The 18,426-nt window shown below is 44.2% G+C and overlaps 1 protein-coding gene across 1 annotated transcript in view; it reads left to right on the forward strand.

Moving 5' to 3' along the window:
* The window catches only part of SMAP2 (small ArfGAP2), a 36,371-nt gene extending 18,568 nt beyond the window's left edge, over nucleotides 1–17,803 (forward strand). Inside the window, exons 2-10 of the mRNA XM_007420283.3 lie at nucleotides 3,463–3,596; nucleotides 4,524–4,609; nucleotides 5,931–6,009; nucleotides 7,104–7,184; nucleotides 7,836–7,914; nucleotides 11,842–11,936; nucleotides 12,585–12,750; nucleotides 14,730–15,040; nucleotides 16,584–17,803. Of these exons, the coding sequence (XP_007420345.2) occupies nucleotides 3,463–3,596; nucleotides 4,524–4,609; nucleotides 5,931–6,009; nucleotides 7,104–7,184; nucleotides 7,836–7,914; nucleotides 11,842–11,936; nucleotides 12,585–12,750; nucleotides 14,730–15,040; nucleotides 16,584–16,709 (1,157 nt within the window). The 3' untranslated portion in view covers nucleotides 16,710–17,803. The remainder of the gene's footprint in view (nucleotides 1–3,462; nucleotides 3,597–4,523; nucleotides 4,610–5,930; nucleotides 6,010–7,103; nucleotides 7,185–7,835; nucleotides 7,915–11,841; nucleotides 11,937–12,584; nucleotides 12,751–14,729; nucleotides 15,041–16,583) is intronic.
* The last annotated feature ends 623 nt before the right edge of the window (nucleotides 17,804–18,426 follow it).

Genomic DNA, 18,426 nt, shown 5'->3' on the forward strand with positions numbered 1-18,426 from the left:
AAAAAGAAAAGGCTACTCAAAAGTAGGTAAGCCAGCATCATAATGTCTGGCACTAAAATGAAAGTAGTATTGGCCCCTGTGGACCTTCAGGAGGAGTCTGTTCTAAAGATGAGGCACCATCCTGCCCCAAACTTCTACTTTTTGGACTGTGTGCTTCCACAGCAAACAAACTTAGGATAGCAACCTCCTCTGAAGATCTTAAAATATGGACAGGCTGACATTTAACATTTATATAATTCTTGGGAATAGCATTGTAAAGGTACCTCCATAGTATTATTCCTGTTGTGCAGGTATGATGTACAAAAAAAACATCAGGTGAGTACCTGCTTTCCAGATATTTCCTGAAGACCTGTTACGGCGTCATTTCAGCTACAGCAGAATTGAAAAGTCCTTCCTGTGTATCATGTTTTCTATCAAAGTTATGTCAAGAATTTCTGCTCCTTTTTAGAGAACCACATCAAGAACTTCCTCCTTTTGTTTTGCATTTGGTCCCTATGACTTTTTAAAGCATAGAAACTTTGCATAGTGAAAGCCAAGGTTTGATTCTTCAGGAGAGGCACCTAGACTTCCTTTTTTGTTCTGATGAGAAATCTACAGGCAAGAGGGACTTTTCTCAGCAACTATGAGTTGGGCGTTGTTGGAAAGCCCTAGAAATCAAGACAAAGATAAGTCTCATTAACATTGTGTTTGAACCTGGTTGATTTGGTATCTTTACTGCCAGTAATATCCTTACTCCCAATAAAGACAGGTTTGCACATATATACTCTAAATAATAACTCACTACTTTCTATCCATCTTGTCCTCTTTAGATCATTGTACATTTTCTTGTTTCTCACCACCCATGTGTGTATTTGATATAGGTGCTGCCTGACTCCCAAACAACTCTGGGTGGCTCACAATTTAACACATAGTGTAGAATGAAAGAAATAGACAAGTAGACACAGTACAAGATGGAAATCCAGTCACTCAACAGCAAAAACAACAAGAACTCTGCAGAACATGTGCCAGAAGGGGCTGCATTCACCCTAGCCCAAGGACTGCTACATGACAAAGCATCTGTCTCTAGAGCAGTGTTTCTCAACCTTGAGAACTTGAAGATGTGTGGACTTCAACTCCCAGAATTCCCCAGCCAGCATGCGAGTCGAAGTCCACACATCTTCAAGTTCCAAGGTTGAGAAACACTGCTCTAGAACCTGACTTACCTGCAGCAATATCTCTGGGTCACCTCTAAACCCCACAGGCATTGGTAGAAAATAAAAGCAATGAGTGGCTGCAGTGCAGAACTTTATTTGAAGCCATGCTGGCCTATCCTCCTCCTCCCACCATGAATGAATGAATGAATGAATGAATGAATGAATGAATGAATGAATGAGGGTGTACAATCTTCGGTAGGTGAAGCCCCCCTGCAGCACACCCTCAACTTTTCACATTGACCCTCAAGAATGTTGATGTTGCCTTGCAGAGCCCTGGCACTTGAATCGGGTAGAGGCACTTAAGAGCAGGAGAAAATAATCACACAATGACCTGCTGCAGGAGTGCGAGCACTGATTTAATCACACCACAGGAACCGTGCATATCAGGGGAGATGGTGGGGAAAGAAATATGTGCACCCAGCCTGAGATTTCTCACCAAAAGGAATTCATGAATCCACTCTGCTACTCTGGTGAAATACTAGTGGGGGGAGGATATTTAGGTTTGAGAAGGAGTTTGTACCATAGTTTAAAAGAGTTGGCAGGTGGTGCTGCATCAGGGTTTTATCTCTGTTGCTAATCTTTTTCAGCGCTGTAAATGTGAAATATACCATAACCCTAATGATTCCTGGCTGGCTCTTGAAGCTGAAAGTACAACCTTCGTTTCTTGGACCTTCCGGGTCTGATGTGAGAGTTCTCTGGGGTGGAATCTGCTTTGGGCTTTTCCTTTTTGGCCCTTCCCCTCCACTGCCCTGCAGCTGGGGGGACACTGTCAGAACACCGGTAAAGAGCAGCTCTTTGAAAGAGGCAGAAACCAAAGTGGCGTGTGAGATAAGATTATGAACATGGAAGGGTCTCTTGCACTAGCTGGATTCCTCCTGCACTGCAGATCTTCTCCTCTGACATCTGCATTCACTGAGCTTCATATATGATGTCCTGCCAGTATTGCTCACATAGCAAAGCCTAGGCCTGGAAATTTCACAATTTGCCAGTTCCAGTAACTCACCATAGCTGCCGTTGGGTATTGCAGCCTTCCCCAAACTGATGCCTTTGCCCTTCAAATGTGTTTCCAGTACATCTGGAGAGTGCACTGAAGTAGCCGTTTTCAAGAAGTCAAATATCCCTTCAGATCTTTTGTCTCTGATTTGAATCTGGCTTGTCTGAACTAATCCAGATTCTTACTAGTTTTCCTTCCTTGGAGCCTTGTGGGTGTGTGAGGGCTCCAACTCCCAGCATTTTAAGCTAAGCCCAGTTTTTCCAAACTGAAGCCTAGCAATGAACTTCAGTGACATCTACAACCCAGGTTGGCACGCAGTGGGCATTCTGAATTCTCCCCATCTTAATCACCCACTCCTACAAATATGATGGTTCTCTGTTGGACTTGAAGAACTGATTCCAGGCCTTCAAGAACCTGGCAACCCAGAAAAGCATCAGCGAGAGCTGGATTGCATCTTGTGGCTGCTGCCTGTATTCAAAGCAAACAACTGAATGTTCTGTTTCAAGGGCATTCAAAGCACCTTGTGGCTTCATGTAGTAATTTCTTTCAGTCTGCACTGCTGTTCTTTGCTGGCCTGCAAGGAAGAACACCATTAACAAAGCTGATTTTTCTTTCTGCCTGCCCTGAAATACCAGATTTGCAGGAGTCTGTGTGTGTGTGTGTGTGTGTGTGTGTGTGTGTGTGTGAAGAGCATTCATCTGCCTGCAGTCTGCAGGGGTATACTCTGTTCGGCCTCTCATCCAGCTGGGCAAGCTCCACTTAAATATGAAAAGGGTAACAATCTTATGGGTGTCATCCTGTGCCCACCTTTTGACATTTCTACAATAGTCATTCATTTAAATAAGACTTCTAGTTTTGCCTTTGTTGAGTGGTGTCTCTTCTTGTTCAAACTAAACTGAAGCTATGAACGTCATGCCTTGAGTAATGGATTAATTAACATTGGTACAATGGAATGATGATTTGTTGGTGGGCAGATTTTGGACCCATTATTGAAAGGGAAAAGACAGCAATAAGCAACTGTGGGTTTTTTCCCTCTCTGCTTCCCTGTTCTTGATCCACCCCTGGTTTAGAACAGTATCATAGGTAGATTGTTTCTCCATCCTTTGTCTTCCAACAAGGTTACGACTTCGTTTCTTGGTATGAATGTTTAAAAACCAGTTTGTACCATAGTTGGAAGATCCGGCCTCTGTTTGGCCTATAGCAGCTTCTTGGAACAGAGATCTTGCACAGCAGCTCAGAGCCGTGCTGATAACACTTTTCCTTGGACTTTTGCAGGGCCAAGATGGGCCTCGTGGAATATTGGTGTCTTCATTTGCATCCGCTGTGCGGGAATACACCGGAATCTGGGGGTCCACATCTCCCGAGTAAAGTCTGTGAATCTGGACCAATGGACACAGGAACAAATACAGGTCAGTAGCAGGATATAGATTTTTGCCAGGTAAAAAACTAATAGGTGTGCGTGTGTGTGCAGTGGTGGGGAATTAAGAAAAGGTTATTCCTGTCTTGGAATTTATGGAATGCTCTTCTGCCCTTAGAAGATGCTTCTAACTTGCCATTAGAAGATGCAAGTTGAAGAGAATGGTTCTAGTTCTTTCTCCATTACATGCCAGTTTTCTGTCTTCAGAGACCTGGGACTCCTCATTCCCACAAAACCTGTCTGGAGCAGTCTGTATACAAATTTAGCATTTATTTGGACTTTAAAAAGAGCCCCTTATTTTAGTCTTTTATCCAGCAGTCACCGTATGGTTTAATGTAGGTTATTTGAAAAGTTTTTATTTTTTTATTTTGGAAACAACTGCTCTCCTCCCTACCCACCATCACATATCCTGGATGATATTTGGCATCTCTGTTTCTGATCTCATCATGAGGCTTTTCTCTCATTTCTTCAAGTCTTACTGACTGAGGAAGCACATTAACAGGGCTGATGAAGGCCACTTTCTTCACCATTCCTGTAAGGTTGGGAGAAGGCTGGTTTAGAATAAGATACATTCACTTCAGAAGGAGAGGAGGGGCTATATTAGATGTGTCCTTTTATAAAATAAAACAGTCATAACTGGTGAGTGAACATAACTGCTCTTTCTAGTAGATACAGATACAGTTTTCTGATGATCTGACAGAAACTGAGAATGCATTCAGCTACCAAGACATCATAAACCTTGATGATTGCAGGTTGATGTCCAAACACCATTCTAGAAATGTTCTGGCAGACACCGATATGAACTCCCACTCCTCCCTGATCCTTTGGTTGTCAGGGTTCCAAAAAAAAAGCTTACTTCCTGCAAGAAAAGTCTGATTAATTATACAACATCACAGAGACTTTCTTTTTTGTATTCCAGTGCATGCAAGAAATGGGAAACGGGAAGGCAAATCGCCTTTATGAAGGTTACCTGCCTGAGAACTTCAGACGACCCCAGACAGACCAGCATCCTTTCTCTGCCTGTCGTCCCCAAGAGAAGATGGAGGCCTTTCAAAGGCTTAGCATCACTGGAGGGGGAGGGGGAGATCTCATCAATTTCTGCATGAACCCTTTCAGAGGGATCAGAATGGAGCGCTTCAAATAGAGTCCGCAGCCTTTTTTGGAATTTTGTCGAGGTTCCCCTGTTGGTGCGCATCTTCTGGAAAATGGAACCTCACAAGTAGACACTGATTAAAGAGGCTACGTGTGCAAGAAAGTAGCGTCTCCCTCTAATCTACACACTCCTGGAGACTGCATGTTGGTTTTCAGCACCAATAGGAATGGGGATTGCTCTTGCCTTTACTCGAGATGTTTTTTCCCAGTTTAGTCAACACATCTGAGATTTCCTGGTGATCACTTTTAAAACAATTTATCAGTCGTGTGGAAGAAAGGGATGGCTCTATAGCCATGTTTTTCAAACTTGGCAACTTCAAGATGCGTGGACTTCGACTCCCAAAATTCCCCAGCCAGCATGCTGGGTGGGGAACTCTGGGAGCTGAAGTCCACCCAATTTAAAGTTGCCAAGTTTGAAAAACACTGGGTTATATGGAGACAGGTAACTAATAAAACCAGCAATCTCTATGCTGACAGGAGCAATTTATCTGGCCATGGCCAGCCATGGCACTCCTAGAAAGTCTGGCTAGGTCACAGATTGGTATCCACAATCCTAACCCCTATCCTGTAACTTGTTATCTGGCTTTGCATATGGAAAGCCACGCTCCCATATCCCCCCGCCCCCGGAGTGGAGCACGGCTGCAAATTTACCATTATCTGAGCTGCTAAATCCTCAAAGACCGCTAGATGGCAGCAGATGCTTATAGTTTTCTATAACTTGTGCTGCCACCTAGTGGCAGTCCAGAGTTTTGCAATGCAGATCTGGCAGCCCTACATTTGTCATCACGTGGAAGGGGTTACATTTTCCCCTTTGGCCAATTCTAGCTAGCTTAGTTGCAGACTCCTGAGCAAAGATGGTTGGCCTTCAAGGTTATTGCAGCATCTTATTTGATAACAGAATCTGTCCGTCCATCCAAGATATCTATCTTCTATATCTGTCTATCCGTCCGTCCATCCGTCCGTCTATCTATCTATCTATCTATCTATCTATCTATCTATCTATCTATCTATCTATCTACCTTCTCTCTCTCTCTCTCTCCCCCCCCCCCCCCCATATCCAATTGTGCTGTAGTCAACTTCCAAACTAGGGCTGTTGATTGCTGCAGTTCCCTGACAGTGTTGTGTACAGACTGTCTGCTCTTGGCTTATTCATCCTTACCCAGCTTCCTTTCAGAGCAGTGGAGAGCTTTATCAGAGACAAATACGAAAAGAAGAAGTACCTGGACAGAAGTCTTGACATCAACATGTTACGGGTGGGTTCTAAATGCATAAATGTTTGCTATTTTGTAAATTTGATGCTTCCATCCAGATTTTTGACTGGCAGGAGTTACCTTAAGGTGGGGTGGACAACCTTTATTCTGGGACAGATCCCATTCTTTCAAGGCCACTTGTGGGAGGGGGGGGCTATAGGAAATAGTGAATGGGGCAGAGCTCAAAGTGGGTGAAGATACCCACATCTCTCTGACATTGTTTTGTGGCCCCTCTTCTTTTTTGTGATACCTTCTTTGCTGTGCAGAAGAGAGATCTGAATTGCTTCCTAGGCAGGGGAGAAGCAACTTAGCCCGAGGGCTACTGATTGCCCTCTCCTTGCCTAAGGCAGAAAGAAGTCTCTCCCAGCCTGAGATGGACTTCTGCTCGATGTGATCAGCTAGCCTTTTTCCAAATTATGACGACGATCTTAAGGCAATTGAGAATTAACAGCTTAAATTTTGGGGAGAAGTCATAGTGGTGGCACTACCCTTTTTGTGCCAGAGGAGATTAGAATAATGTCCCACCCACCCCCACCCAAAAGAAGGGCACGGACCTGAATTGCATCTCAGTAAAGTTGGGCTTCAAACAAGCAATTTTCAGACAGTGGTTAAACCTTTCGATTTGCTGCCTGTGATAACCACACTGCACCAGTTCTCTGGCAGATTAGACCAGCGGAGTTGTTGTGGATTCTTCCTTCATCTAGTTCTGGGAATGAAGCAGTCCGAAAAAAGCTCTTAATTGGATGTGTTTGTATAATGTGCTGCCAGGCTAGTTAGAGACCTAGCAGCGGCATTCACGCTAGGTTTGGCCGGTTTTAACCTTGATCTCTGGTGGGAGGGGGAGCTTAGCCTATAGTATAAATCCAGTCCATTTGGTGAATGTGTGGTTTAAGGTATTCTGTGAACCCAGAGAATGGGTCAGTCCAAGCCAAAAGGGTGGTGCAAACAGCGCCATTAGGCTGGGCGAGCGGAGGCGTTTTGCGTTGAAGGCCCCTTAGAGTTTAGGTTAGGGAATTTTCCCTTAGACCTGGAGAGAAAAATATTCCATTCCCCTCATTTGCTTGCCTTCTCACCGTTCTGTGTGATTCTATTCATAGAGAGAAAAGGATGAAAAATGGAAGAAGGAAGTAGCTGCTGGAAAAAAAATGGAGCCAGTTATCTTTGAGAAGGTCAAAATGGTAAGGTTCCTTTAGTTCTTTCTGGGTTCTTTCTGATGTCTTGTGGCTGGGGGGGAGAGGGGGGCAAGCAGGTGTACAGGGAGAGATTTGTCTCTGAGTAATAGACTGCTCTGAGATGAGATGCACCCCTCGTGGATCTGTTTCCTTTGGGGAGGAATTCAGGTAAATCTTATTACGGGCACTCAGCACGTAGTTACTTATTTAGCCGATCTGATTTTGTGAATTACATAGTGAAGTCCCAACATATCTGCTGCCTGCTGACTTATGCAAAGATTACACTTGCAGATTGATTGGGTGGGAAAAAGCATCAGGAGGCTAATTCTTATCCAGATGTCAGGGAGCTTCAGGGTAGGCTTGTACAGATGCCACAAACACACATTGATACTTTATGCCGCTCAGAGCTGAAGTTAATATCCTAAGAATTATGTACTGCATGAGTTCCCAATGTCCATAGATTAACCTAGGGAGACAAAGCCTGACTGTCTTACTTGGCTCCCTGAATCATTGGGATGGGCCTTAGAATAAGTTTCAGAATCCATAAGCATTTCTCAGCAGATAAATCGGAACATTTCCTAAAGGTACAAAGAGGGTAAAACTGCTCTTTCCATGGAATATGCATCAAAGGATTTTAATGGTTTCTGTTCCCTTCAGCCTCAGAAGAAAGAGGATCCTCAAACTACGAAAAGCCTTTCCAGACCTTCAGAGCCAGTCATAGACCTGTTGGGACTTGGTAAGAACCCAGCTGGAGCGCTCCCTTCTTTCCAAAATATTTGTTGCATTGTTGCAGGATCACTTGTAAGCAGTCCTTTTTCCATCTGGGAGAGGAGATCTGGGAAAAGTAGAATTTCTGAGTTGCTGGCTGTGATTTCACTACTTGCAGCTAAATCAGTGACTTGCGTTCCTTGAACCCTGAGCTTTTTCATGGAGGAGGTCCTTAATAGCCAGTCAGTGTCTGACATGTATTAAGATCTTTTTGGTCATGGTAGATACAGGGGAGCGTGTGACCCTAAGTTTGTGCTGGAGGACAAGGAGACCCAGAGCTATCCCTGTCAACACCCCAGAATTCTTTGCAGTGAGCTAGAATTCCATGCTTAGGCCCAGAGGTTTCCTCATTTGGTGGGTCAGGTTTAGTCCAAGGCTGCAGCTTAATCGACAGGACAGACAGATTTCCAGAACAAGATGCAGAATCCCTTTTTTAAAACATGTTTTTGCCAGTTTTGCCACTGAAAATGCAGTCACAGTTCCAGAAGAAAAACATTGGTGGAACTCCAGCGCTCGCAAATCGCTATGCTGAATTTCCTAACCTAAAGTTGCGTAACATACAAGTGGCAGAACGTACAAGCAGGCTGGGAAGCATTTCAGTTCCTCTTTCATCAGGAGGCAGCTACTTAGAATTGCGTGTTGATGCTTGAGTCAGTCGGAATTTCCTGTGCGTAGCAAATACGGTAAAAGACCGAGACAAAAATGGGGAAATGTGCCACGAGCACAACTGCCGTTATAAAAGCCAGTAACAGCTCAGTTGGTATGAGGAAGTCAGCTTCCATGAGGGGCTGTCTGTACTTTATAACTCAGCAGCTGAATTCTGTGTGTAAAACTAAAAATGACCAAGTTCCATCCCAGGATCTTGAGGTGGGACCGGGGCTAGGGGAGTTGCTGCTGGTCAGTGGAAACAGTACTGAGTCTGATGGATTGATTGTTGGACCTATACTGTCCAACTTTTTCTCTTTGGGGTGCCTTTTAACCCTCCTGTATGGTTTGCTGGACCATAAAGAAGGCTCAGTGCCGAAGAATTGATGCCTTTGAACTGTGGTGCTGGAGAAGACTTAAGAGTCCCCTGGACTGCTAGGAGGTCAAACCAGTCAATCTTAAAGGAAATCAACCCTGATTGCTCATTGGAAGGATTGATAATGAAGCTCAAGCTCAGATACTTTGGTCACCTAATGTGAAGAGAGGAGTCTTTGGAAAAGACCCTGATGCTGGGAAAGATGGAAGGCAAAAGGAGAAGGGGAAGGCAGAGGATGAAATGGCTAGATAGCATCACTGAAGCAATGAGCATGAAACTGAGCAAACTCAGGGAGGCAGTGAAGGACAGGAAGGTCCTGGCGCGATGTGGTTCATGGGGTCACGAAGAGTCAGACACGACTTAACGACTGAACAACAACAAAATGGTTTGCTTGACCAAACGAAGTTTAAGAAGCAAACTGCGTTGCATACTCATGGCTGAGATCTTTGGGTAGATTGAAATTAGCTGTTCATTGTCTCCTCCCTTTCATACCCATGTTCCTGATTGCCTACACTTCTGGTATCACACTAGTATCTATTTCAGTGTTTCTCAACCTGGGCAGCTTTCAGATGGGTAGACTCCAACTCCCAGAATTCCCCAGCCAGCAGGCTGGCTGGGGAATTCTGGGAGTTGGAGTCCACCCATTTGAAAGCTGCCCAGGTTGAGAAACACTGATTTGTTTTAACAAAATGTGAGTTGGGTTATACTGTCGGTCTGTTTCTTGATAGGCAGCTAGAGAAAGGGGTCAAAACAGGATGATGCCATGTCCCGTGTGGGGTTTTGAATGAGAAGTGAGAAATTTGGGGGAGAGGTTCCCTAAGCAGTGAAGTCCGTTGTGCTGAAATGATCAAATTCTGGTGGCTTGGCCTAGGAACCGTTTAGAGGTTGGGTGATTATGGTGGATTCCAGAGCCTACTTTTGGTGTATGCTTTGGGATCTATAACGAGACCCTGTGCAGAAGAGGAGATTCTCTATTCTGTTAGGAGAGCAGCAAGGTCAGTCTTCAGGGTGGGTAGTATGAATGTGGAATGGTGCAATTTGCATGGGCAGGAACATGAGAGTCCATAGATTGGGCTCAAACAAACTGTCTTGCCAGGCTTGCGGTGACAAGGTTTCTGCCCAACTTCCCAGCTTGGTAGCTTAGAAACACAACCACTCTAAGGTGGAATGAGCTGGAACATCCGTTCAGACTTCAGTACTTGACCTGTGGTATCAGGAATGAATTCCTGTGTACAGTGCATGGTGAGCACCAAAGACTTCCTTTTCAGGAGCTGTTTGAGGAGAAGCCCTACCCCTTGGCAGACATTTGGCACGCAGAAGGCTCCTAGAACCTTCCAGGGGCAACCCCTGACATCTTCCATTAGAAGGATCTCCAGCTTCTTTCTCTCTGCAGTCTGAAAGTTGTTGCCAGCCAGCACAGATACTTGTTAGCCAAAGGGACTCTTTGGTCATAGGACATCTTCATGCTTAAAAACTGGTTCTCTTTCACTTACAAGTTTCTGTTGGTTTCTGCTGTTTAGAGTGCGGCTTCATTATTCCCTAATGCTTAGACCACTGTTTCTCAACCTTGTCAACTTTAAGGTGTGTGGACTCCAACTCCCAGAATTTCTGGGAGTTGAAGTCCACACACCTTAAAGTTGACAAGGCTGAGAAACACTGGCTTAGATTCTTTAAAGAGCAACACAGCTTGGCTCCTACTTAATTGGGCTGCAGCAGCTTCTTAATGGAGCAAAGGAAAGAGGCAGAGGTATTGTTTTCTGAAATTCTGCCTCTTGCGTGTCCTCTTTCTCTCCCCCCTTTGTCCAAGTGTACTTTACAGTTCCAAGTAAACGATTCCCTGGTTGGACTGCTGGAGCAAACCCTTTATGGTGTTCAGATGCTGTCTTCTGTAGCAGAAGTTCCAGGCTTTACTCCTCTTTAAAGCCTCCTCACAGCCCAGCAGGCAGGCCTGTGGTTTCCATCGCTACTGCAGGATCCAGATAGCTGGGCTTAAACAATGCTGTGGGCCAAAAACACTTTGCAGTGCAGGCTATTAATGGCTGAGACTTGGCTAATGCCCAGTCTGGGGTAGAGCGCACAAGGGGGCATGCTGTTTTTCTTCTCTCTCCATCTGGATGAAGCTAAAAGTTCCAGATTGCTTCTTTCTAAGCGTGACGTGTGAACTAAGGGGACACAAGGCACAAAGGAATATTTTCTTACTTGTCCTGAAAACCAGAGCTATCTATAGGGTACAGCCATGCACATGTGATGTTGGCTCATTGTTTAGCTTTCTAGGAATCTTATCTTTTGCACGGAAATAAAAGCAGCTTGCCAGGTATTATGTTTATGGCTGCCAAGTCACACTTGTAAGGTTGATGAAATCTCAGAAACAGGAGTTGTGGCTAAGAATTCCAGGGGAGCAAGATGGGACTTCATACTACTCAGTATGGCTCCTTGTCCTCCTTACCAGTAACACAGTCAAAGAAATATAAAATAGAAGAATACACACTAAGTTGCATAGTAATTTATACAACTCGAAGAGAACAACTTAATTCGGAAATGTGAACTATTGGCAATAGAATACATGCAATCCACTACATCAGCTGGGGCAGGGGGAAAAGCAGAACTGATAATTGGAAAGTTAGATCTTTCTCTGCTGTCCAGATCTACCCTAGCAGCTACATGTTGATTTCCACAGGATTTGGGGATCGTCCAGTGCAGAAGGCCAAGACATCCTTCCCCAATCTGTTGCTTACTAAATTTATCCTTTGACTATGGGTGTTGAAATCCAACACTTCTGGAGGGCACTCACTTGGGGAAGCTGATCCTTTGGGTGATCCCAAGAAGCCACTTTTGCTGCTGTTCCCTGATACCATCTTCCCCCTTTTCTCCCAGATGTTCCCGTTTCAGTTGCCCTCCCCAACGGAAGAGCCAGCAGCTGTTTGGAGAAGGACCTGGACCTGTTTGGATCCATGGGTGCTGAGAGAAAGGTGAGGAAAGTGTAGTTACGTTCAGTGGGTGACCTGAGCCAGACCCTCAGTCTCATCCCAGCCTATCTCACAGGAATGTTCTGGGGAAAAATAGGTCTAGAACTATGCTTAGATATAAGCACATACATAATAAAAATAGTAAAGAGTTCTAAATTATAATTTGCGTGTTCACTAATGTGCGAGTCATGCCTAATCTTTCAATGAACAAGATCTTCATTACACATTCAATTCAGTGGCTGATTTCACAGATCAATATGTAAAATATATCAATATGAAGAAAATATGGTTTCTTCATTTTCGGCCTAGCAAGATGTGAACCCGTCCATTATTTACTGAGGATGTGGAGAGTTCCCAGAGAAATCTGGAGGACATTGCGCTGCCCTTGGCCATTTTTCTTTCTTAATCCTTTGAGCCTCTGCTTATCTGTCTCTCAGTGGGTTGGTTCTTGTTGACTTCTCCTTGGATGGCTTCATCTCCCATCTGCGGGGAAGGAGATGGATCCCGCCTACTTTTCAGAACTCTTCTAAGGACGCTAAATTAGTTTATGCAGTACTTTGAAAAATGAAGAACTGGAACATTTAAGAAAAGTGCTGCATCAGTTCTTTGCCCTCCACCTTCGGAAATAAACACCGAATATTCTCTCACCAGGTTGTTGGCTCAATGCCCACAGCTGGAAGCGCTGGATCTGTTCCTGAAAAGCTGAACCTGTTCCCTGAGCCCGACAGCAGGGTTGAAGAGACAGGGAAGAAACAGCTCTCTAAGGACTCCATTCTCTCTTTATATGGCTCCCATACTCCACAGATCCCGGCACAAGGTATGCGCACAGGGGGGAAGCATGCCTGTTGGGCTTTTAACGACTCAAGAATGGATTCATCACATGCTCACGGCTTTATGGGTAAGACATTGGCAACATAAAGTTATATTACGCGGAGCGATAGGCGAATAGCCATTCCAAGCTAGTAGATTCTCATTAAGGTTTGCATAGCTAGGCTGGGTTTGTTGGTTTCACCAGTGCGCACTCTGCTTTTTCCAATGGAGTAGGAGTAGATCAGAGAAATAACCTGGTTACAGTTGGACACTGCCATGCAAGAATTTTGCTCAAAATTCAAAAGCAGCTCCCGTACTAAAAAGCTGAACCAGTTTAGTTCTAGTTCAGCTGTGGATGTATCTGGAATTGCAGTAGAACTTTTAAAATAAGCAAAGAAACTTTGCGACGCCAATATAGTTTTCAGTCAGTCCACTTCTCTGCTTGCAAGAACTCCTGCCTCTCCATGGCTCCTGGCTTCTGAGGGTCTCATCTTTCACGGATAAAATAGGTGTGATGCCTCTGCAGTCCCCTGTTAATAAGAAACTGAAAATGAGTTGAGACTTGGGGGGGATTGGCTTGCTTCCTGGAAAACGTGTAACATCAGGAAATTTAAAAAAAAAAAAGACATCACAGATTGGTTTCAAATTGCTTTTCAGGTATTGCGGAAAGTGCAGAAATATCCTTAGATACGGCTAGTCCTCGACTTACAACTATTCATTTAACAACCGTTTGAAGTTACGACAGCTCTGAAAAGTTACTTACGACCAGTTCTCGCACTTATGATGCGGTCACGTAATCAAAATTCAGGTGCATGGCAACTGGCATGTATTTACAATGGTTGCAGTGTCCTGGGGTCACATGATCGCCATTTGCGACCTTTCCAACAAGCAAAATCAGTGGGGGAAGCTGGATTTGTTAATGACCGCATGATTTGCTTAACAACCACAGTGATTCGCTTAACGATCACAGCAAAAGTTATAAAATCGGGCATGACTCAATGACTGCATCGCTTAGCGACAGAAATTCTGGTCCCAATTATGATTGTAAGTCAAGGACTGCCTGTAATGTGTGCATTTGTGGAGGTGGATAGCATTCTGGAATAGCTTTCTGTGTCCCAGTGCAGGGAGTTGGTGCTGGTGGGCATTGACTGAAGAGTGCTTTTCTCCTTCTCAGACCCAGCGAGGTAAAGGCCTGTTAGAAATGGGTTGTTATAAAGCTCATTAGGTGTAGGTGCTCTTCTGTAGTCCATTTATAGGTTCCCCCTTCCTGTGATATCTGTACGACAAGTTTTAGGCTCCTCCAGGCAGATTTCCATATTCCCCCTTCTGTATCCCTTTGCTATCTTCCCTGCTTGAAAGGAATTTCACTGCAAAATAATTGGCGGATTTTACTGGAAAGGTCTGTAATGAGGGCTGAAGGGCACTTTTATCACACTCTTCTGTCAAGTGACTGGGCCACATGTCCAGGATGAATGAAGTTGAGAAGCCCATGATCTCATGATGGATTTCATGCTAAAATAGGGCACTGAGTCTCCTCTTCCTCCAGCCCCAGTCTGATACTAACGAATTTCCCACTGGAGGTGCAGGAGCGGTTCAAGTCTTCTGTCCCTCTGCTGACTGCTCACTTTCCCAACTCCTGTCTCCATTATTGCAGGCCTTCCCCCCTCTTTCCAGACTCTACCCCATTCTCCCCTCCCAAAGACTCCCCTGGATTGGAATCAGGAATGCTTCATTCATCTTTGTCTGAACTTTCCTAAAATTCAGCCTTTGTCTGAATTTAGCCCCAGTTGCTGAGGATGGAAAGGTTCTCCCCATTGCTCCCCCCAACAACATTTCTGAGTTGTTGCTCTCAGTAGGACACATAAAGGATATTGAATGACCTGTTTATTAGGTAGATTAAGAGAGCTTTTAGGGCAGAAGATGACATCTTCCTGATCATTTTCATCTCTCTCTTTAGCACTAATCCCCTTCTTAACATCTCCTTAGGAGCTGTGTTCCTAGCGCCAACCCAAATGGGCTATCCTGCCGCATATCCCAATTTCCCAGGCATGGCACCACCTAGTGGCATGATGGCACCACCAGTTGGGGTGATGGCTCAGCCAGGAGCAGCAGCAGGCATGGCCACACCTATGGCGATCCCAGCGGGTTATGTAGGTGGCATGCAGACAGCAGTCATTGGGGTCCCCAATGGGATGATGGCAACCCAGCAAGCTGGGTACATGGCTGGCATGGCACCTGTTCCACCACCAGTGTACGTCGTACAACCAGCTCACCAATTACAGTGGAACCTTGCTCAGGTAAGAGCCAATGGTGAGAACTCAGGTGCGTCTGGGTGAGGTCTCTTTCAAACCTTGGAAAAAGACTGTGCATTTATAGATTACAGGTAGACAACCTCATGCCTTCCAAGTCCGCATGACTGGGCAATGAACTTGAGGAAATTGGTAGTAATGTATTGAAAAAATAGCGGTATCAAGTTGTTAGTCCTGATGTAGAAGCTTTTATCCTATCCTTTTTCTCAAAGAGTTTGATCTGATAATCATAATAGTGGAGAGTGGGGGTATAAAGAGAGAAGGTGAAAGTGATAGATGCTGAAAGAACAACAGCAACAAAAAGTGTTTCCAAAATTCTTTGTAAGCCACTTTGTGGATCATTTGATCAAAAGATGAGGAACTTATTTTCTGAATTCCTATCATCTTTATATTCTCTGTGTATCAGCAATTTTTGAAGATGTAGCCCATACATTTAAATAACTGAAATAAATGAACTTGATGGAGGTGGAATTTCCATTTCAAAAAGCTGCCCCATAGAGGATAATATGCACATGGACTTAATTTTAACACGATGCTCATGGGCACCAGTACTTCCCCAGACCTCTTCTCTGATGCCCTCCAGATTCCACACCCTTAGAGCTACTTTCTTTAGTGGCAACCACAGCACCGAAAGCCTGCTCTCAGCATTGCTGTTGTGCCTTCACAAACTACCTGAATTATTAAATTAGCTGAAAAATCCATTGTTTTATACTCCTAACATAAATGGTTATAACCCTCTCTCCTAAGTATGCTAAACCAAACTCCAGTCAAATCTCAGCATTTCCAAAAAGAGCATCTCATAGCTCTGGGGTGAGTCACTTAGAACCACTGGGGTGTGAGGGAACTCTAGTTCCCTGGTAAATTGGTGACCTGGCTCCACATGTTGTATGAATATGACAAAGCAGCTCATGAGGTCAGCGCTTCCTATAATGGACACATGGATGCTTTGGATTAATCAGGATTCATTATGTAGTTTTTCAAATCTTTTTCCACCTAAGTTTCATAGTGGGAAGGGAGAATGTTTGATTCTTCTGCACACCTCCAGGTTTCTTTCAAGGTTATCTTTGTTAGAAAGCTTCTGTGTCTCTCAAACATCAGCCAAGATGTTATCTTCATTCTTGAGTCCTGATAGATATTATCAGATTCTCAGCCCTTCTAGCACCTCATGCCTTCTAGATGTGTTTGGTTTCAGCTCCCACTAATGTTCTCCAGCACTGTTTGCACACTTCTTGGGCAAGGCTTTGGCATTGATTACCCTCATGTTAGTTTCCAACATAATGTAGAATTTAAAAAAAAAAAACTTTTCCCCCCTTAACAATTGTGCTGTCGTATCAAGGATAAAATCATGCAGCATCTTCAAGTTTCTAAGTACCATAAATGGTCACCGGGTGGCTGATAGTCCCCAATACAGTGAGGGTGTGAAAGGTGTCATTGGGTATAGAAAGCAGCTGAAAATCTCATTTGCAACAGGGAAACTTGAGAGATGGGTGTAAGAAGAACTGACCTGACATCTCCTTGCCTTCTCCTTCAGGTAACGCAGCAAATGGCAGGGATGAACTTCTGTGGCACAAATGGGGTGATGCGCTATGGACAGTCGATGGGCAGAGGGGGTGCCCCAGGAACCAATCAAGCCCTCAGTTCCCAGGTGTGGAAATAGCACACCTGGATTTGGACCATTTTCTCCTTCGTTTTTAGCTTCGGCGCTCGTTTTTTGGTTTTCCCAGTTCTGTATAAACATCAGTTACTCCCTGATGTTATGTTTTTACTTAACTTGCTGATGGTCTCAGCCGGATATTCCTGTGTAATGGAGATCTACCCTGCCAATGTCCCACCTCGTGTTCAAGGCACTGATGGATTCTTTACTACCTTGGCTCACCTTTTAAATAGATGAGCGTTTTTTTAGAGGGGTGGACAGAAGATGGGAGATGGTTCCTCTGGATGGTAGATTTCATCACTTCAAAGGAAGCCTATTCTGGAATTTCGAAAGGGGTAGTCATGATGGCTGATGTTACTCTGACTTCGCATCTTTACTCGTGGCTTCCCCTCAAGGCACTTTGTATTTTAGGAATTTGGCACCAAATACTCTTGTCCTTTCTTCCACCAATGCATTCCATGATTTGTGGCATTTTCCAAAATCACTTCCTGAGCTTGAAATCCCTTATTGCTGGAGAGGAGCTCTGTGAGTCCTCAAGCACAAATGATGCTTTTTTTCAGAAAGTGAGTTGAGGAGAGGAAACGTACCTCTTAAAAGCAGCTGCTGGCCATTTCTAACCAGTAGACCTGGCATATTTAAATAATGATTTTTTTCCTCCCTTTTTTAACTTTTGGAAGATCTAACTCAGTGTTTCTCAACCTTGGCAACTTTAAGATGGGTGGACTTCAACTCCCAGAATCCCCCAGCCAGCATCGCTGGCTGGGGAATTCTGGGAGTTGAAGTCCACCCATCTTAAAGTTGCCAAGGTTGAGAAACACTGATCTAACTGATCAAGGTCCAGAACTCTGGCAAGCTTTCCCTTGTATCTTTTTCTTCATCTGTGTACCTCTCCCATACACATCCAACTTGCCCACATGACCATCTTACGGGAGAAAAAAAGCTTCTGAAGTGGGGTCAGTCTCCTGTCTCCATCACTTCACGGGCAGCGGTCACCCAGTCCACAATTCTGAAAGACTTTGTCAGCACAAATTAAAGCCGGGCACCTACTTTACCTTGTGTATATGTAAATTCCTTAATAAAATACTGCAGTGAAACTATCACCTTGTTTGTCCTCGTATGAAATGCTTGTGTTAAAAAAACGGAGATCATTTTTTATTGAAACGTTTACAGTGAACGCCATGGGACTAATCCAGCCTGTTTGCAATTCTGAATCTCTGCCTGCTAGATTTATCTGCTGGATAAGACTTAGTTGTAAGATGCAAAGATGTGGCACCCACCATCACCACCCTATGCTAGGAATCCCTTTGCTACTATAGAAAATCAGAGGATTCAGCCCTGGAGCACAAGGAAATCCCATTGTGTGAGATTTTTCCGTGATAAACTGGGATAATCTTCTACAACAGTGGTGTCTCCTGGGTTAAAGGGATGATGATAATTTATTAAACATGTATGCCACCTAACTTTCAATGACTCTGGAATTATAGAAAAGTAGAAAATCCCAGAATGGGGCACTTAATTATGAAGATTATAGAGGCACGTGAATCACGTTTATTTGCCTTGTTGAAAACCGCAGGCATAGGTCTTAGACCGTACAGAAGAGGAATTGTTACGCTAAAGGTTGGCAATGCTGCTTTTTCGTTTTTATGCTCTCCCCATCGTTTCCCAGGTTTTGTTTCATGTCAATTAAGTGTATTAAAGCTGTTTCTTACATTGTTCTTAC

The sequence above is a fragment of the Python bivittatus genome, unplaced genomic scaffold (assembly GCF_059951505.1).
Source record: "Python bivittatus isolate LINGU-HERP-01145 unplaced genomic scaffold, Pbiv_v1 ctg000040_np1212, whole genome shotgun sequence".
NCBI classification, from domain to species: Eukaryota; Metazoa; Chordata; class Lepidosauria; order Squamata; family Pythonidae; genus Python; species Python bivittatus.